Source organism: Plutella xylostella, chromosome 20 (assembly GCF_932276165.1).
Source record: "Plutella xylostella chromosome 20, ilPluXylo3.1, whole genome shotgun sequence".
NCBI lineage: Eukaryota > Metazoa > Arthropoda > Insecta > Lepidoptera > Plutellidae > Plutella > Plutella xylostella.
Genome location: NC_064000.1, coordinates 6,656,645 through 6,677,062, shown reverse-complemented (window position 1 = coordinate 6,677,062; position 20,418 = coordinate 6,656,645). Strand labels below are relative to the sequence as shown.

Sequence of the window (20,418 nt, the reverse complement as noted above, 5' to 3'; positions counted from 1 at the left end):
CCGGGGCCGCGCGAGCCACAGTGTCAGCGGCGGATGGAAGAGACCGGGGTCCGCCATCTCGAAAAAACCAAGTCAGAGAAAGCAGGTTACAAAACCCACCGGATTATAAAACATATTTTTTTGTTGTCGTTATTAATTAGTTTGTAAAACTAGATTACTTATTACTTAAGTGTATATTTTTTTTACTTTTGTTCGAATTCGATTAAACCATTAAATGCTAAGTTCTATATAAGTACTTTCTTTTTCGATGTACAAGTTAAGTAATGTACCTACTTGCATATAAGCTTGTTAATATGTTAGTACCTTAAGTTATTCAAGTTGATAGTAGGTATTGATAACGACATTAAACACATAATACTGTAGTTGTTTAAGTTAAATTACAGTTGGCCATCATTCATGCTTAATAATTATGTTAAATAAAATAAGTTATAACAATAATTACCGCACCAATTATGTAAGAATTGTAGATACCTAAGTCATAAAAAAAAATTACTTAAGTATACCTAATTACTTTTTTTTCGGTTGTGGATATTGTATACGTTTTTAAAGAATCCTAACTAATATTATAAATGCGAAAGTAACTGTGTCTGTCTGTCTGTCTGTCTTTTACTCTTTACTAGTCTAGTCTAGACCGTGGGAAAGAACATAGGCTACTTTTTATCCCGGAATTCCCACGGGTAATTTTTTTAAGGCGAAGCGAAGCGCGCGGGAACAGCTAGTTACTAAATAATAAATAAAAAGAGTGTTAAAGTACAGTTAATAAGTAAGGGTGGAAAAATGATTAAGGGGAAGATATATTGTAGTATATTTACATGTACAGTAAGCGGCAGAGAAACCTGACCCCTCTCAGAAGCATTGTTACTAAAAGAGGAGGGCCAGGTTTCTCTGCACATGACCGTATGTGGGTAGATTGTATAGGCGGTGTAATCAGTTGGGAATAAACGGTCATCAAGCACACACACGTCTTCTCATTATTCACCGATACTACACGATACCCGTTTTCTAACCTACGTGATATATTTATAGTGACCTGAAATTCCCGACGACTTGGTCATAAACAGGCACTATACCTTCAGTCAGACGGCAGTCTGACATCAGGGATCCATGGAGTAGTGGATCTAAAACATCTAAATGTCTCTCTCTACAGATCAGAACAGCTACCAATATTCTTCGTGGCGTCCCGCGGCCACCACGCCGACATCGGTGGCCTGACCCCGGGCTCCATGCCGCCCCACTCGACTAGCTTGTCGGAGGAGGGAGCTGCGTTCAAGAGCTTCCTGCTGCTAGATGAACAGGGGTTCAGGGAGAAAGAACTTGTTGAAGGTTAGTAGTGTGTTATCCTACGCTTTAAAAGGGTTTCCTTTAGGAGTCTTGGGGTAAAAGTATCTGAATGTGCCAAAACGGTACGACGCCATTAGTCAATTGACGCTCTCAAAATGGCCGCCATTTTGCTCAAGCTGGTATGTGTCAAACGAAGCGACGCCATTGGTCGCTATGAGTCGCTTTTTGTCTATTGTAACAATGGCGCGCTTAAGAGCGCAGTTAGAGCGCGCTCTTATTTAGATAGCTGCCATTTATGATCAAGGAACATGATATCTACTGTTCTACTATAAGCGCATAGACTCCCACACCCCCCGGTAGTGAGTGTGACATCGGCGGGATGACCCCGGGCTCCATGCCGCCCCACTCGACTAGTTTGTCGGAGGAGGGAGCTGCGTTCAAAAGCTTTTTGTTATTGGATGAGCAGGGGTTCAGGGAGAAGGAAATAGCTGATGGAAGCTGGTGGAAGGTATGTGGTTCTCGTCTAGGGGTTCTCTTAGGAATCTTGAGATAAAAGTAGCCGAATGTGCCAAAATCGCAACTTCAGAACCAATGCTGTAAATACGCTTTTTAGATCCTATTAAGAGGTGCGGAGTGAGGCGCAGGTGAAAGTAAAAAACCCATGACTTCAATGGTGCGCGCTATGCTGCTCGGTCGATATTGTACTGTTACAGCAAGAACGCGCTCTAAATTGTGTCGTTACTGGTACTTATCTATGTTCCTTGATCCAAATCTTCTTTAATCATTCATTCGTCAATGCAAAATGTACAGAAAGCGGCCGTATCTGTCAAGAAATGTTTCTTATCTCCATCATCTTCCATGACTAAACGCCTGGTCAGTGTGATTGTGGACTGTATCTTCGTAAGGATAGGTTGCTGATATTAAAGAATTTAGACTTTAAACAGAGGTTTATTGTAAGGTCACAATATCGAGCTAGCCACCATGATATAAGTAAATTGAATGAATGAATAAATGAATGAACGGGTTCTACCTTTTTTGGCATAAGATTTATTTGCCTAATCTCGTATTGCATAGTAACGTTTGGTCAAAGTCTCGTTACGCCGAAAATCGTATGGCATAAATCTCGTTTAGTAAAAAGTTATTTCGCATAACATTGTTTAGCCTAATAATGGTATGGCCAAATCTTGAATAACCTAATAATGCTATGGCATAGGTTTATACAAAGTAATAATATTCGTTTGGCTTTAACTTTGACGGAGCGTCTCCCTATATAGCGCAAACTGGTGCCTTGTATTGTTTCCGCTGTTTGGTAAACGCTCCGCTCCGCTTCGCTGCGCTCCGCTTTGGTTTTGATGAACATGTGCACCTAACACGCTCCTCCTCGCTTTGCTCGTCGTCGCACCTATTTTTAGGTTTCGATCTCATGGGGTTTGTAATAATTATATTGGTCGTTAACTTTCGATTTTTTTATCATACAATATCGTGATTTTCGGGATGTAGGAGAAAAATACCACAATTTGTACATTTACTACATACTTAATATATTATTTATCAAGATAACATTAGGAGAAACAAGATTATACATAGGTATAGACGAACATAAATTTGAGCAAACGAAACTTAGGTGTTTAAAGATTGTGCCTAAAGAGTTTTAGACGAAACGAGCCTTATGCCACATAAGTCTTGGCAAAGTGATGGTTCGGCCAAAAAAGTTTAGACCATACGAGTTATGCGAAATGAGTTTTGGTCAATAAAGATTATGCGAGATGAGCGGAACCCGAATGAACGATTGAATGATCGATCGAAACAACGCCCAAAATCCAGGTCTAACTTTTTCCATAATAGAAAGGCTTTACTTTTAAATGCGTATGTCATTATAGGTAATGTTTGTTTCAGAACTGATGAAGCCAGCTCAAGAACCAGGGTGCTCTGGCACCAGGAACTTAGCTGACAACCTGTCGGATTTGAAGGCGCAAGTCGCAGCCAATCAAAAGGTAATATTTATAAACATAATTTAATATTTGTTTCGTTCAACCAACCAGTAGCGAGGCCACCTAATGGCCATATGCCAGATAGGGATCGATTTGGTTGAAAGCACTGACTGCTTCCTCATACGAGGTATACTACATCGTGGTCTATGTAATTGATAATACGCATAATTTATATTTTTCAAATCAGAAAAGGAGTACGTTATATTGACTCTGACTCTGACAAAAGCAGATTCGTGCATACATGGCAAGCTAAAAGCCCTTTTCGACCGTACTGATCAGTGATAACAATGATTGCAGATGATAACGACGATGTTAATGTATATTCCAGGGCATCCAACTAGTGGGCGAGCTGATAGAACAGTACGGTTTAGACGTGGTGCAAGCGTACATGTCTCATATACAGAAGAACGCAGAGGTGGCCATCAGGGATATGCTTAAGGTACTTACATTTAGTTTATAGTAAAAACTTGTTTATTCGCTACCTATTGATGATAAAACTCACTACCATTAGTAGGAATGCTCTATCTTGTGGCATTAAAAAAAACTATACCTAGGGGGTTTTTCAAAAATATAGTAAGCCGAAAAGGGGTGACCCCAGGTTAACAGGAGTTAATTCTGAATAACTTTTATATAGATTTATACTTGAAAAAACGTGAAAGAAAACAGGTCCTTTGGGGTTCATTGGTGTAATAGACGACTGCATCATGTAGCTACTCCTTTACCATGATTATTCTGTGACATTAATAACACCATCCTATCTCTACATTTCCCAGCAAATAGCTAAGAAGGCGATAGAGACGACCGGTTCACCAGTACTGAAGGCCACAGAGTATATGGACAACGGCACTCCCATTACACTCACCGTCACACTGGATCAAGAGAAGGGAGGCGCTATTTGTGACTTTACGTGAGTATTTATTTATTTACATATAATATGTACTAGCTTTTATGATTTTCTATAGGGAAATTCCGGGATTAAAAGTAGCCTATCTAAAACAACATGAAAAATTGTTAAGCCGTTTGCCAATGAATGGGTAATCACACATCTATCCATGCTTACAAACTTTTCCGTGTATAATATTAGTCTAGTAGGAATTATGAAACCCGTGAATAAATAAATAACTTGAAAATGGCGAACGGACTCATGCTGTATCACTCTAATGGTAGCTAGGTAGGTAGGTATGTCATAGATGATCTTACCCCCGCATATTTACACCATACCTATCTTCAATCGCTGATCTTACATGTATTTATAATATTGTCCACAGCGGCACCGGTGCAGAAGTGTGGGGCAACCTGAACGCCCCTCGTGCTATCACTCTGTCCGCTCTCATCTACTGCCTGCGCTGCATGGTGGGCCATGACGTGCCGTTGAACCAGGTATGTTAGACAAGACTATATTTATATTTCGACGACCGAATGGTGTACTGGTTAGTGATTCTGACTGCTATGCCTAAGGTCGCGGGATCGAACCCCCGGCCGGGGCAGATATTTGTTTAAAAACAGATATTTGTACTCGCTTGAATTTGTTAGAGTCCTGCGGGCTTTCAGCAGTTTGCGTCACTTGGCTATCCTGGACAGAAGTTGCGAGATCCTCCCACTTATAATTTTTTTCATCATCATCATCACAACCCATCACTTCTCTCCTTCTAATGAAGGACGAGTTTTTCGGCCTAGTCCACCACGCTCGCCTTGTGTGGATTGGTGAACCCGAACACTTAATTATATTACTTACCTTTTACCTCGTCCGCAACACAGTCATAGTGCGCTACTGCTATGCTTGCAGCTTGTACCACTTTTAATCGGCCAAGTAAAATTTAAAAAATTAAAAAACCGACTTAAAAAAACCACTAAAATGTAAGAAATAATTTAAGGTTTACACAAATTCTACTCGTATGAGACAGTACAAATATACCTAAGCAGGAACTGTTCTTTTTTGAAGTTGGTGCCATATTTCTTCAGATTACTTTGTCACCGCACCAACATCAAAAAAGAACAGTTCCTGCTTAGGTATATTTGTACTGTCTCATACGAGTAGAATTTGTGTAAACCTTAAATTATTTCTTACATTTTAGTGGTTTTTTTAAGTCGGTTTTTTAATTTTTTAAATTTTTATTTTATTTAATAGTTTTGAGTTTATTTGTAATAATTTTCAATCAAAAGTAAGGTGCAAATGATACCAAAAAGTCCTACTAATCAATACGAATCATTCAAGCCTAAACACGAAGTAGTTGCTATATACCGTTGAGAAGTTCCCCTGACTGCCTTCCGTTTCCATCATCAGATCAGCTCAAGGTCACCATCATATTTTTTTGTTATAAGAACTATATTTACGTTCTTAATTTCATTAGAATCGGTTAATATGTGCCCAAAATGGAAATTCATACCCTGTTTTTACCCCTTTACCCACCCTTGGGGGTGAGATAAAATTCTGAAAAAAAAATGGGACCACCTGGGAGCTCAACCCAATACAACAAAAAAAGAATTTTCAAAATCGGTTCATAAACGGCGGAGTAATCGGTGAACATACATAAAAAAAAATATAAAAAAAAAAAAAAAAAGATCCCGACGAATTGAGAACCTCCTCCTTTTTTTGAAGTCGGTTAAAAATCAGCACAATCGATGAGAACATAAAGAGTGATACGATGTATTTAATCATTTATATATACGGTGTATACTTAATAATTTAAATGCTTTGAGGCGTTATGAACTATCACGCTATGATACGGCAATGGCAGGTGGAACTTTTCATTGGTCGTGAGTGTATCACAATATTCTTCCTCCACCACCAGGGCTGCCTCACCCCAGTCCAGGTGATTGTGCCTCCAGGCTCCATACTAGACCCGTCGCAGAGTCCTTATAAACATGGCTTATAAATCTTATAATATTAGGTACAATCTTCTTAACTTACACCATGCCCTATCCTACGTCTTCTCTCCGTTCATCCTAAGGTTATCTGAAAGAGATCATTCTTAGCGATAGGACCGCCATTTGTACACATATTTTTGATGTACAAATAGACTATAGGTAATTATTCTCCCTATGTCGCCAGGGTTGCCTCACCCCTGTCCAGGTGATAGTGCCACCAGGTTCCATCCTGGACCTGTTCGAGGGTTCTTTATCCACATAATGACGCTCGAGAAGTTTCTTGAAGATAAAATCTTGAATCTTGTCTTCATCATCATCTGCTTATAGCAGTCTACTGCTGGACGTAGGCCTCTCTCAAAGCACGCCACTGGATGCGATCTATAACTTTCCGCATCAAATCATTACCAACCTTTCGCAAGTATTCACCCCATGTAGCCGTAAGGCGTAATCTTATTATTATGGCTTATATTATCATTATAACGGAATCCCCCCTCTTTCGCCAGGGCTGCCTCACCCCAGTGCAAGTGATAGTGCCTCCCGGCTCCATACTAGACCCGTCAGAGGGCTCTTTATCCACATGGATTATATTATAACAATCTTCTTAATTTACACCATGCCCTATCCAAAGTCTTCTCTCCGTCCATCTAAAGGTTGTCTGGAAGAGATCGCTCTTAGCGATAGGACCGCTATTTGTATAGAGTGTGATGCATAAAGGGTATACTAAGTCGAAACCTACGTGTGCAGCATGTTATATCTAGCCCGAAAAATGAAATCAGAATGTCAAAATTCGCGTATATTTTCTTGGTGTATAAATAAAGATTATGTTATAACAATATTCTCTCTCTCCACCACCATTATATTATCCCCTTTCCTTTCCTCCATCACCAGGGTTGCCTCACCCCAGTGCAAGTGATAGTGCCACCCGGCTCCATCCTGGACCCGTCAGAGACCGCGGCCGTGGTCGGCGGCAACGTGCTCACGTCGCAGCGGGTCGTCGATGTCGTGTTGAAGGCTTTCCAGGTATTACGTTCATGTTGTCTGCTAATAATCGTGCATTTTTGGATGTAGGTTTGTTGTGATGAGTGATATAGCACTTTGTTATCGGCCTTTCTAATACAACTTAGTAGTAGGCAGTAGTCTATGGGTTCATTCAACCTTTACTAATTGGGCTGTATTGCTATTATTCGGACATAACCAAAACTAAGAGTATTAGGCGCCAGCTGAGATTGTATTCTATCCAGTGGCCAAACTTTATCATCATCATAATGATTCTAAAAGCGTAAAAATTTAGCAATGTCAAAACCGATTTTAATTGTTTACAGTGCTAAAATAAATAAAAACCGTATTACTCGATTCCATAATGTTTTAAAGGTAAAATTCTTGTCAATCTTGCTAAATTGCTACACTGTGGGTGAAACAACTCTTATAATGATGATAATCTATTTCCAGGTGTGCGCCGCTTCCACGGGTTGCATGAACAACCTCACCCTCGGAGAAGAGGACTGGGGCTACTATGAAACGGTGGCTGGAGGCAGCGGGGCGGTAAGTGCCATCTATTATCAAATACCACCATTACCCTGAAGTTTAAATTTAGTTTCCTACAACATGACGAAGAAGCTCCGTAGAAATGAAAGTGATTGATAACAATACATTGAATACATTATATTCGCATAATTATACTCATGTCGAGTATATTTATTTATTTATTTATTTATTTGATACTTTATTGCACAAATATGAAATATAAGTGTACAAAAGGTGGACTTAATGCTATATTCGACTTCTTGCTTGACTAGAAGCGTCCGTAGTCGAGCTGGCTTCAGTGATCGTAACTGATCACGGAGGTTAAGCAACACGTGGCACGGTCAACTATTGGATGGGTGACCGATTTCAAGTAGTTGTTTTCTGGACGCTTTTGGCGCACGGGTCTCCTTCTAGTGCGGGTTGGTTCCCCAACACAAGCAAGCTTGTTCTGAGAGAGTTGTCGGGTAAATGCGCCACCCGACTGTCAGATGTTTTCAAGCCGCCCGAAGGCCTCTGACTAGGCTTAACGACTGCTGCCGAAGTAGCAACCGGGACTCATCGCTTCACGTGCCGTCCGAAGCACGGAAGCGTCCAGAAAGGAACCTCTTGAAATCGGTCACCCATCCAATGGCTGACCGTGCCATGTGTTGCTTAATCCCAGTGATCAGTTACGATCACTGAAGCCAGCTCGACTAAGGACGCTTCGTACATACATACTTATCTGGCGCAAACTCTAGGTTTACTGGGAACCAGTGTGATATAATTATTCTGTACCTTTATCTACAGGGACCAGGCTGGCATGGAGCGAGCGGAGTGCACACTCACATGACCAACACTCGCATCACGGATGTGGAAATAGCAGAGCGGAGGTACCCGGTCGTCGTGAGCGCCTTCACGCTGCGCCACGGCTCCGGGGGACGAGGTAACTAGAGCGAGACGGGTGTAGCTTCTGTCTCTGCTACACGGGTCTGTTATCGGCGTCGATAAACTCTTTGAATATGCGATCGACCAAACAGAGCGCTGTAATTTATGGCGAATCGCGATACGGGGACGTTTATTTATCTACGTCGATAAAGGACCTGTGAAGCGGGATCTAGATGTCATTCTTTCACCTATGGTAGCGCTGTATTTATGGCGAATCGCGATACATTGACGTTTATTTATCTACGCCGATAACAGACCCGTGCAGCCCCAACAAACATTTTACCCTCAGTTACAGCTATTTTTATAACTTTAACCTGTATAACTGTGCTATAATTATCTCAGTTCTAACATAAAGCGATAAAGATGAGTTAAAAAATGAAATTAGTGTTAACAGCAGGTTTAAGTGTTAAAATGGTATTAGTCAAAGCAATTATAATTAAGATGTTATAGGTTTAAACTGTTTCTAGAACCTAAAGCTATACAAGAGTGCTCACTGACACCTGTTAACACTTATGGTTGTTAAGTGGTTTCCTTTAATACTCATATAAATCTTTAGGTGTCATATTGAATTTAGGCTGCAGGAATTGGTTATAAAAGAGATTTTGTCAAGAGTGCAGTAAGACAAGATCCTTACAGTGTTGGAAAACTCAACAATGCAGTTTTAATCTTTAATGTTAACTTAACTTACGCTTATTGCGTTAGGCAAGTAGACTGTAAAAGTGACGGTGGTAAGCAAGACTGTGCGGATCGACTAAGACTGCATAATACCCTTGGCTAAGGGTGTTCTATTTCAAAAAGTGTAATAGATGACTTAGGTGAGTCTATATGTCTTAAATGTAAGTTCACCATTTGCATTGGCGATCTAACCTATAAATTGCTGGGGTAAACAATATTTTGCTTTAAAATACTTACCTATTTATGTGAATTTTTTCATTCCAGTCATGCCAATCTATTTATGAAACTAATGGACATACAACAAGGATACAAAAAAATACAAAATTGAGTCGTCTATTTTATATTTACTTATGTTTCATTTGAAATCCTTAATAAATTCGGAGCGCATTAAAATTGAGGTGGGAAATATGGTATACATTACAGTAAAATTACGATGGCATATTATTTTCAATTCACAAAACATGATATTTATCTACATCGATAAAAAACCCGTGTAGCAAAGACAGACGAAACAGCATTTCGTGCGGTGAACACCGCAGGGTACCAGGCGGGCATGGCTCTAGCGGAGTGCACACGCACATGAGCAACACCCGCGTCGCGGACGTGGAGGCGGCGGAGCGCCGGCGCCCGCTTGTTGTGAGCGCCTTCTCGCTGCGCCGCGGCGAGGGGGGACGAGGTCAGAGGGGGACGGGTGTCGTTAGTTCTACACGGGTCAGTTATCGACGTAGATAACGGATACAGTGACGTTTTGTTTATCTACGTCGATATGAGACCCATGCAGCGTGAACTGCATGCTATTGTCACAAACTGTATTTATGGCGAATCGTGGTACAGTATCGTTTATTTATCTACGTTGATAACGGACTCGTGCAGCGGGATCTGGGTTCTACTGTCACTGCTCGTTTCGCCTATGAAAGGGCTGTATTTATGGCGAATTGCGATAAAATAACTTTTCTTTATCTACGTCTATAAACGACGCGTACAGCGGAGATTGGATGTCATTATTACAGCTCTGTATTTATGGCGAATCACGATAGAGTGACGTTTATCTACATCGATAAAATAATATAAAATGGGGAAAGGTGGAATAGCATTTCGCGGGGTATACACCTCAGGGTACCAGGCGGGCATGGCTCTAGTGGAGTACACACGTCGCACATGACCAACACTCGCATCACGGACGTGGAAATAGCAGAGCGGAGGTACCCGCTTATTGTGCGCGCCTTCTCGCTGCGCCGCGGCTCCGGGGGACGAGGTCAGAGAGAAATCCCCGCTGCACGGTTCCGTTATCGACGTAGATAAAAGTTACTAATAACGCGTTCCGCCATAAATACCTACGGCGCCGTTATTGACATATTTAACGAGTTTATCGATGACGATAACGGACCCGTGCATTGGGGACTGGTTGACATTTCATAGCGCTGTATTTATGCCAAATCGCGATACCAATAACTTTAATTTATCTACGTCGATAACAGTCCCGTGCTGCGGGATCTGAATGTCATTGTCACAGCGCTATATTTGTGCAGAATTGCGATACAGCGACATGTATTTTTTGGCTCGTCCCCGCGCACATATTTCTGCCGGAATACGCGACTCACAACTCACAAAATTACGCTCGTCCGGCCTCACCCTAAGGTTGTTCTGTAGAGCTTCATAGGATCCTAGTATTGTAATGTAACTAACTGAGGTATGAACGGCGATGGTAATATTTCTTCTAGCTCAACTCTTTCACTTTTTAATTAGTAACAAATATTGATTTTCAGGTTTAACGGAGAAAACGATAAAAAAAGTACTAACGTCCCGTTATTCAAAATTCTTTATTATCTTTAAAAAATATATCATGCGTTTTGTAACTCTTCTTGTAAGTTTGACAAAACCTGTAGTAGAAGAGTCCCCTCTTTAATCTGGTGTAATCACTAACTGTAAAGTATAAATAATAATAAAAATTGGCTTACTCGATCGCATAGACTACTAAGCTAAAGCGTCTCAACTCGTATTTTCAACAAAAAATATAAAGAATTTAATACACAATGTATTCTGTAAAGTAGGTACCTAGGTAAAAATATATAGGTAAAAATGTACTTATATTCTGTCGCAGGTCGTTGGAACGGCGGCGACGGTGTGACCCGAGAGCTGATATTCCGCCGCTCCATGCAAGTTTCAGTGCTGACTGAACGCAGGGCCTTCCAGCCTTATGGCATGAACGGTGAGTAGAAGTGAACTCCTTTAGGTTCTGTTGCCCTGGTAGCGGCATGTTAACGCTTTGCCATGTTTGCACCAAGTTGTATGTAGAGGAAACCTTACAATAAGACGAACAACTAACAATTGTCCTGAACACAGGCTTTTTCAGCCCTACCCTAGGGCATGAACGGTGATAGTGAACTCCAGCAGTTTCTGTCGCCTTGGTAGCGGAGGTTTCTGTCGCCTTGGTAGCGGAGTTGGACAGTTTTTAATAACAGTAATAGCGCGACGGAATACTTTTGTCAAGTCTTGTCATGCGCGTCTCGCACTCGTTGATAGGTATTTATGATGGGAAAGACGGTGTCAACGTTAACCCAAACCACTCCTATCCACCCCTAGCATGCCTCTCAGGCTAAACCACTTATAAGGTCAACTGTGTGTTGTATTCAGGTGGTGAAGCGGGCGCGCGGGGTTTGAACCTGCTACAGCGGGCGGACGGCCGAATTATCAACCTCGGAGGGAAGACCAGTGTCAAGGCGTTTGCTGGGGTTAGTATATTTTTACTCATACGATAACTATGTAACTAGGTTAGGAGAGTTCGAATATTAAGGAGCCTCGCCGATGGACATACAACTGTGCCTTACCTAGTAAGACGCACCACAGCAGTCAGCGACTGACAAAAGCTAATCTGACTACAAACTAGAGCCCTCCAAAACCTACCACAGCCTTCCAGCCACACCTTTAGCCCCCAAAGTACCAGGCACCCATAACCCAACAAGACGTAATATTCCAGGACAAGTACATAATCTTACTGGAAATATACCCCCAAAACCTTCACAACTCCATCTTCAGCCTTCCCTATCCTCACATCAGCTCCAAAGTACCAGGCAACCATAACTCACCAAGACGTCTATTCCAGGACAAATACATAATGAACTCGCCAGCGGGGGGCGGCTACGGACTGCCAACAGACGAAGATATCAACAAGGAGGATAAAGTTTACAGCGAGTTTCTGCAAAGAGGTTCTGTTTATGAGTATAAGAGTGCGCAGGAGTCTGTTTGAATGAATTGCGTTGTTGTTTAGGTGATAATGTTGGATGTTGCACAAAATTTTGAGGTGGATTTTGAGAGTGAATAAACCGATGCTGTTAGGAAGAATTAAGAGACCTTTGGTTTGTTCGTTCCTAAAATTCATCTTTTTTAACATCTTAATAAACTACATTTTTCAAATAATAGCAAGATATTGCAATGGAAAGTGCAATAAGCAGTATTTTATAATATTCAAGTGCTATGTACCTACTATATCTATGTACCTATGTAATTTTTATTCGCTGTCTATACGGTTTTTATCGCATAAATCGTGGTGCCATAAAAGAAAATATGTATGAATACATATTTTCATATACATACATACATAAACATAATAATTTGATTTAAGCATAATTGGCTGTACTTTGCTTTAAATTTTAAAACATTCCATAAAATATATTTATAACTGTTGAAATTCAAGGACAATAAATAATGTTATAAATCAATTTTATTTACAAATTAATAGATATATATACAAACTTGTTATTAAATACGATAGTGTTTTAGTACAATTTTACTGTTGATTATTTATCGTTACGCGAAATAACAATAAGTGCACTTTGTATATTTTATCGTTTACAAAATATGAATATTTTACAAAATACTGTTTTTTTCTTACCATCATCTTAGACAGTAAAATAACTATAATTCATAGTTCCTAAGACCTCTGTTTGGACCTCCACACAATTCCTTAACCCCTAGTACTTTCACTCTCCGTTTCGCCCACAAACCTACCAGGAGCGCAAAGAGACAAAGAGCTACTCAGAACTCTTTTCAAGCCTTGGAATATCGACAGTAAAGACCTTAGCAAAGTCGACATCCGTGTGTCAGGGGCTGCTAGTATTCGGATGGTCACCAGCCGCCGCCAAAGCCTCTCTATTCTCATAGGCCCAGAAGCCATGTAGCTCTAGTAGAATAGAGACGGCTGTATGCCCATGACCACTTTTAATAAGGTCTTGAAGGGTGATCCTTGAAGGATGTTCTGGTCGGACCATGTCGAATATTTCGTCTTTGACGTCGTCGAAGTTGACTGGCTCTGCCCCGTGGGCCACCATTTGCTCTTGGATTGCCTGCGGGAGGTTAAATAAGGTTAGTCTGTATGTATTTAATGACGAGATGACTAATGAATGAAGAAATGGTTGTGCTTTAACTTAACACTTTATATATGCACACGTCTATAAGTTATAGTAGCCAAGTCATCTGGTGAAAATACGTTGCATTTTATCTTCGGAAAATATAAAGAAACAATATGAAAATGGCAGCATGATTGCACATAAGTAGATATAGCATGTATATTAGAGACATCGGAGCGGAGAAGTATATGAGCCTGTAGTCTGGCCGCTAACTTAGTCGGCGACAAACGGTTTTTTGACTGGGAATGCAGCCAATAAAGTCAACAAAAACATCCACAAACCTTAAAAAAGTAATTCAGCGTAAACGCATCAAGGTATCCCTGAGAGTTAATATCTAGGACCCGGAACAGGTAGGCTAGCGACGCAGGCTCCTTCCTGTTCTCAAGAGCTAGCACTAGGTCTAGATAGGTCTTGTAGTCCATTTCTCCGTCGTAGGTCAGGCATTGTTGGAACACTCGGCGTAGAAACGCACGGGTCAGTGTGCCAGATCCGTAGCTGGGGAATAGAATAGATTATACTAGATAAGTACTGCGAGCTTGTAGTTTCAAAAGTTAGTAAAGCAAAAGTTACTCTTCCATGAAAGGGCGTAGAGGATTCAAATACCAGATTTTATGGTTATCCTACTGATAGTATTGCCCTAAATTTCTTCTTGTTTTGGTTATATATTTTTTTAATTAAAAGAGTTTTTTTATGTAATTTTACACCCGATTTCATAACTGAGGCATCATGCAGAGCGCTGCAGATTTGCTGTAGTTATCTTGGCTCTATCTTGTTGTATTAAGCGTGCCAGTTTTCGTTCGTTCATTCGTCAATTTAGATGGCGATCCCTCATATACATACATTAGCTAATAAAGTCCATGCTCACCCAGCCAGCTCATCAATGCTCAGCATCCCGTTGTGGTCTCTATCCAAGTTCAAGTACTGTCCGTACACGCGCAGCGCCGACGCCGCGCTGAACCAGTTCTGCTCCTGCAGCTCCATGGGCAGCTCCTCTTCACGAAGCTGCGGGTATACAGGATGTTCAAATAGAAGGAAGAAACAGAAAATGTTATGTACCAATGGGGAAGAAAACCTAGTGAAACTTTGGCAGCAACTTTGCCTTTCAGGTTTTGGCCAATTACATTGGCGAATGAATCTACCAATTAGAACTAGGGAATCAGGCACACTCGCCAAAGGCGCCATCTGTAATTCGCTTTTAGTTTTTCTCCCCATGAATGATTATTCCGGCCAACAATATTAACACATCACTCTTCACACCAGCACCGGAGACAAGAGTGTAACAGCCTTCTTAAAATTTAACATACATGATTGTTCACAGTCACAACAACCAATACACCCATCCCGCTCTCACCTCAAGCAGATCATCCAGGAACGAACAAGACAGCACGTCGCGTATCCTCACTCTGCCCACTCTCAGAGGATCCAGGAAGAACATGAACTTCCTGCCGGCGGTGCACACGTAGAACGAGCTGAAGGACGAGTCCAGCCCGTCGAGAGCCGCTAGGGAGGGGACGAGCTCGCCGATGTAGCTCTCTAGGTCCTGCGGAGAAATGGGATAATTGATAATAGTTATAAGATAGGGCGTTTATTTTCACGTTTTCCGATAGCGGTATAGGGCATCTTCAAATAAGCCGCGATTTATCACGCGGAGGCAGCGCTGCTGTAGCTTGGTTCGAGAATCATTGTTATCATCATGGTCGTCCAACGAGAATCATAGTGTAGGATAATTAGTTTCACGATGGACTCAAACGAAGAAACACTGCTATAGAATACGTGCACGCACCATCACTAGTCGATAGATGAATTGATGCGCGGCCGCAGCGCGACAATTTACAGCTAATTTGAAAACGCACTTAATACTGCTATCTTAAAACTTGAAAATGAATAAGTGTACCGCAATGCTGGGTCTATGAGATACCTAGTAGGTATATCAGATGTATTAGTGTCTAATACCTACTTTGTTTAATTTATACAAAACTATATTTAAAGAGAAAAAAATAATTTCAACGCATGGGAATTGCTGCACTGTCTGGCATAGACTTCATAGCAAAGCCTGCCTTCCTCATTCAGCCACTACCAGCTACCTTTATAAGATCATACCGAAAAAAAATCTTCCAAAAAAGCATAAAGAATTCCAACTCACATGCTCCCGCAAATACCCCTTGCCCGGTGACGTCGTACAGCGACAGGCCGATCCTGGTCTGCTGCAGCCACACTCGCCTCATCACGTAGTTGAACAGCGACACCGCGCGCACGCGCCCCGCGCCCCCTCCGCCCCCCTCCGCCGCCCTCCGCCGCACTAAGCCGCCCTACGCCGCCCAAAAACCTCCTACGTAGGTAGTTAAAGAGGGAGACCGCCCGCACTGCCTGGCATATAGGTACTTACCTTATAGCATAGCTACTATAGTGCGAGTTTTTTCACCGTTCAAGAAGCAGTGAGTAAACGTGAATGTGTATGGCGCGAGAGACACGCCATCTAGCAGTAAGTTACTTTACTAGCTCCGCGCCATGCAAATGGAAAAAATACTGAGATCAGATCAGCTTTCCTCATCCATCTACTACCTGTCCAAGGGCATACCAATAACCTTTCTTCCGCAACAGTTATCAAAAACATAAAGGATTACTAATTCCAACTCACATGCTCCCTCAAGTACCCCTGCCCGGTGACGTCATACAGCGACAGGCCGATCCTGGTCTGCTGCAGCCACACCCGCCTCATCACGTAGTTGAACAGCGACACCGCGCGCACGCGCCCCGCGCCCCCCTCCGCTGCTTGGAGCCGCCCGAACACCTCCGCTGTGAAGTAGGGCCTGTGGGTGGAGGTTGTGATGAGATAAATAAATTTTAATAAATTTATTTATTCGAAGTAAGGTGATTACAATAAAGTTGTTATGGCTAGGATTTGGATGAGAAATACTTTGAGTAGGATTTGGATGAGAGAGACTCTCGTTTGATGGTCTTAGGTGACTCATGTTGTAATGATATAATTAGGGGTTTCACGACCGATTGGTGTAGTGATTAGTGACCCTGACTGCTATGCCAAATCTTCGGGGTTCTCTATGAGGTTTCCATAAATCTCATTTTTGGCTAGCACCAGAATTTCTGCCTTCAGAATCGACATCATTTTTCTACTTAGGGCTGATTTTTCAATAGTCAGATAAATGTTATCCGATAGAAACATTCGGAAGCAACAGCATCAGAATTATTGCACAGATAACTTTTATCAGGCTATTGAAAAATCAGCCCTTATACTTAAGTATTTACTGAGTGGCATGAAGGAGCTTTCATGAAGGAGAACCATGACTTTTTGAGGTATCCTCCTGGAATTTCACCATTGAAGATTAAGGCTTATCCAAGAATAAGTTGATGATGACATTCCTTGTGGTCAAATCAGGCCTAATTGGGCCTAATAAATGTATGTTTGTTACTTTCTGTCCATATACTGTCAAAGCCAAGCAGCAATAGATTTACGGTTGACCTTTGTTCATTTATTTAAAGGAGGTGCCCATTTGGGAGTTAGAAAAAATTATAACATCTTACTTATACTTAGGTCCAGCTTCCTGCCTAATCTTTTTGTACTGGAAGTAGTCAATAGTCAACTCATCGTTGTTGGACGTGCTGTAACTTCCGTTGGACTTTTCCAATTGACTCCAAAGCAGCTTTAATTCCGCATTATCAAGTAACTCTTTACTCTTCTTCTGTAAGAACTGTGCTCGGGTTTCTTCCCGTAGTTTCTGGTTTAACACCTCATCAGGTCGTGGCAGTTTGAAGTAGAATTTGGGGATGGATCTGTAAGACTGCACGTCCACTACAAGTTTTGGTTTGTAGAGTTGGCAGAATGTTTCCGCTTCCGTTTTGAAGCTCTCTTCTTTAGTTACTGATGTTTTTGAGTCTGAAAATGTTAAACATAGCTTGGTTACAGGTATATTAGAACACTGTGACCGCCTTGGTCCAGCTATTATAGCTCATGAGTTTTTTTTTGTACTAGACAGAAAATCTATTTGCCATAGGCTGAGCAATGTATTAACGTACTTACCATCCAACTTTTTTATAAACTTTCGCAGTCGATTTTTCAAATCGCGCATTTGAGCTTTATTAGTTTCACTCTCCTGAGGTTTGCATTCTGGTTCAGCAGTGCTAGTATTATTTGCATTAACACTTTCGGGTGATTCAGACATGGTTTTAATTCAACAAAATTAGTTTTAATGCAATATTTTTTGTTTTGTTTACGTTCATTACAAGTAATTCAATTCAATCTTGTTTGTGGCTATATGTCGTGTGTGACTAACACAACAAATCCGGCCAATTACGATAGTGTTGAGATACACACAATGTTTTTAACTGTCTTTACGGTGGTGATTTAGAGATATTTACAAGATTAATACCTGAAACAGACGTACACAATTTATACAAGGACATCACAAATATAGGGTTAGTAAAATTTTAGTATATATAGTGAACACAAACAAATTTATAGTTTAATATTGTTAGTTTTGAGGAATTTGTACAGGATGTTAGCGATTGGAGTATGTACAAGTGTTAGTAGGTAATTGATATTTACAGGTCTTGGGATAGAAGGGGGGAGGAAATCATAGAGGGAACTTTGTAGGTTGGGACATTCAAAGAAGAGGTGGTCAACAGATCCTTCGCTGGTGCCGCAGTCACACACAGAACTATCACGCACCCGAATCCTAGCCAGGTGCACAGGCGTGCACGCATGACCAAGGCGGAGTCTGCAGATTGTCGAGGTTGACGGTTTATCTAGAAGTCTTGCTCTAAAAAACCATGGCCTTTTGGGAATGTGTGGTTGGATTAAGGAGTAATACTTACCTTTAATATTCCTGGATGCGTCCCAGGACTCTTTCCAGGAATTATCAAGCCTCGGTCCTGCGAGCGAGGCAAGGTCGTGGGCAAAATTTTGGTAATGAGTATCCAGGCCCAAGCTAATGGCATCCTTAGCGAAGGAATCTGCACACTCATTACCAATGATGCCACTGTGGCCAGGTATCCAGGCAATAGCCACCTCAATACCCTGAGTCTTGCAACGGAAGAGAGTTTGTCTAATTTGAAGAATGATAGGAAATTTAGATTTAGATTTAAATGGGAATGAAATAATAGAATGTAAGCAACTTGAAGAGTCTGATAGGATAATAGTTTTATTTAGTTTGTGAGACTCAGTGTAGAGAAGTGCCTCAAGAATAGCAGTAGCCTCGCCCGTGAAGACCGAGGATTCAGGGGGGAGTTTGAAATTGAGGGTAATTTTGTATTTAGGAAGCCAGACAGCTAGACCAACATTGCTCTTATCTGAAAATTTTGAGGCATCTGTGAAGACTGGAAGCCAACCAGGCCACTCTGACTGAAGTTTATGAGTCAATGTTTTCTCTGCCCCCGGAGAGTTTTTCACAATGCCCAAGTCCATAACAACATTGGGCTGAAAAACCAAGGCATCATAGGGAACACTAAACAAAGGGTTCGTGTTAAATTTAATTGTAGGATGTGGAAGGTTAGTAGCAAAAATATAAGATTTCAGAAGGAAGGAAAGGCCATGGTTTTCTTGAGCATTACATAGCCGCTTAAGGGTATCAAGCTTGGACAGTAAAGGATGGGACTCTGACTGCCAGACTCCGAGGAAAAACCGATCACACAAGTACTGTCTCCGCAGCGGGAGAGGGGGGTCGACACACTCAACCTGAAGGGCATTGGTGGGGGTAGATTTCATTGCACCCGACACTATTCGAAGACACTTGTACTGAACCTTATCGATTTTTTCTAGTGCAGCCTTATTGCAGGGGTCCAGGATAAATGAGGCATAATCAAAGTGACTTCGAACAATGGCGTTGTACAGTAGCTTCTGAGAGTATGGATGTGCGCCCCACCAAACACCTGACAGTGACCTGAGGACGTTGACACCCCTCTCGCACTTCTGAGCCACGTAGTTCATGTGATGGCTACCCGACAACCTGGAATCCAGAATCACACCCAAAAATTTTACTTTGTTTGATACATTGATTGAATGCTCTCCAATAACAACATCCAGATCTGGGATGTTTCTTTTTCTAGTAAAGATCACTGCTGTGCATTTAGTGGGAGAAAGAGATAACCCATGTCTATCCAGCCAATCCGTGAGGTACCTAAGAGCCAGGTTCAGCTGGACATTTATCTCCCCTAACGAGGGAGAAGCATAGTAGAGGGCCAAGTCGTCAGCGTACTGTAGAATGTCGCAAAAGCAGTCAACGGATTTATCTAGATCGTAAGTATATAGGCTGTAAAGGAGAGGGCTTAAGACCGATCCCTGGGGGAGGCCTTTCCAAACAAATTTTGGGGAGTCAAGGGAAGTGGTAGGGGTTTTTATGTAGATGGATCTCTCCATGAATAGGCTGCAAACCAGACGGGTAAGCTTCACTGGAATGCTCAGCTGGCGCATTTTCTGCCTGAGCACAGGAAGAAGTACATTATCATAGGCAGACGCTATGTCAAGGAAGACACCCACAAGGTATTCTTTCCTCTTAAATGCGATGTGAATATCTGTTGTAAGTATTGCAAGGCTGTCTAGAGTACTCATCCCTTTCCTAAACCCAAACTGGGTTTTGGCTAGGATTCCTCTATTCTCAATTAGCCATTCGAGCCTGCATTTGATTAAGTGCTCTAAGATTTTCGCCAAAGCAGAGGAGAGGGCGATAGGACGTCGGGAGTTAGGATCACGGGGGTCTTTTCCGGCCTTCAGTATGGGAACGACTATTTGCTTACTC

General features: G+C 41.6%; 3 protein-coding genes across 3 annotated transcripts in view; 1 reads left to right on the top strand and 2 right to left on the bottom strand.

Moving 5' to 3' along the window:
- Positions 1-12,596, top strand: part of LOC105380787 (5-oxoprolinase) — a 34,700-nt gene extending 22,104 nt beyond the window's left edge. Inside the window, exons 19-29 of the mRNA XM_048628145.1 lie at positions 1,148-1,323; positions 3,178-3,275; positions 3,601-3,711; positions 4,046-4,179; positions 4,541-4,652; positions 7,029-7,160; positions 7,590-7,682; positions 8,451-8,586; positions 11,365-11,472; positions 11,898-11,995; positions 12,367-12,596. Of these exons, the coding sequence (XP_048484102.1) occupies positions 1,148-1,323; positions 3,178-3,275; positions 3,601-3,711; positions 4,046-4,179; positions 4,541-4,652; positions 7,029-7,160; positions 7,590-7,682; positions 8,451-8,586; positions 11,365-11,472; positions 11,898-11,995; positions 12,367-12,510 (1,342 nt within the window). The 3' untranslated portion in view covers positions 12,511-12,596. The remainder of the gene's footprint in view (positions 1-1,147; positions 1,324-3,177; positions 3,276-3,600; positions 3,712-4,045; positions 4,180-4,540; positions 4,653-7,028; positions 7,161-7,589; positions 7,683-8,450; positions 8,587-11,364; positions 11,473-11,897; positions 11,996-12,366) is intronic.
- A 394-nt stretch (positions 12,597-12,990) lies between these two features.
- Positions 12,991-17,914, bottom strand: LOC105380818 (serine/threonine-protein phosphatase 2A regulatory subunit B'' subunit gamma). The gene is made up of 7 exons (XM_038109695.2): positions 17,706-17,914; positions 17,210-17,561; positions 16,308-16,479; positions 15,021-15,209; positions 14,535-14,671; positions 13,951-14,164; positions 12,991-13,606 (listed from the first exon to the last, which is right to left on the bottom strand). Exons 1-7 carry the CDS (start codon positions 17,845-17,847, stop codon positions 13,364-13,366), a joined length of 1,449 nt encoding a protein of 482 aa, XP_037965623.2. The 5' UTR covers positions 17,848-17,914; the 3' UTR covers positions 12,991-13,363.
- Position 17,915: 1 nt separating this feature from the next.
- LOC119691213 lies at positions 17,916-19,655 on the bottom strand. Its single transcript, XM_048628236.1, has 2 exons — positions 18,500-19,655; positions 17,916-18,054 (listed from the first exon to the last, which is right to left on the bottom strand). The coding sequence occupies exons 1-2, from the start codon at positions 19,608-19,610 to the stop codon at positions 18,017-18,019; spliced, it is 1,149 nt and encodes a 382-aa protein (XP_048484193.1). The 5' UTR covers positions 19,611-19,655; the 3' UTR covers positions 17,916-18,016.
- Positions 19,656-20,418: the final 763 nt, after the last annotated feature.

Coding starts and splice junctions, on each gene's coding strand:
- LOC105380818 (XM_038109695.2), bottom strand. CDS start 17,847: ATGTCTGAATCACCCGAAAGTGTTAATGCAAATAATACTAGCACTGCT. Junction 17,562..17,705: donor GTTTATAAAAAAGTTGGATG/GTAAGTACGTTA, acceptor TAACATTTTCAG/ACTCAAAAACATCAGTAACT. Junction 13,607..13,950: donor CGCTGAATTACTTTTTTAAG/GTTTGTGGATGT, acceptor AACCTCCCGCAG/GCAATCCAAGAGCAAATGGT.
- LOC119691213 (XM_048628236.1), bottom strand. CDS start 19,610: ATGAACTACGTGGCTCAGAAGTGCGAGAGGGGTGTCAACGTCCTCAGG. Junction 18,055..18,499: donor CGCATCCAGGAATATTAAAG/GTAAGTATTACT, acceptor CGTCTGTTTCAG/GTATTAATCTTGTAAATATC.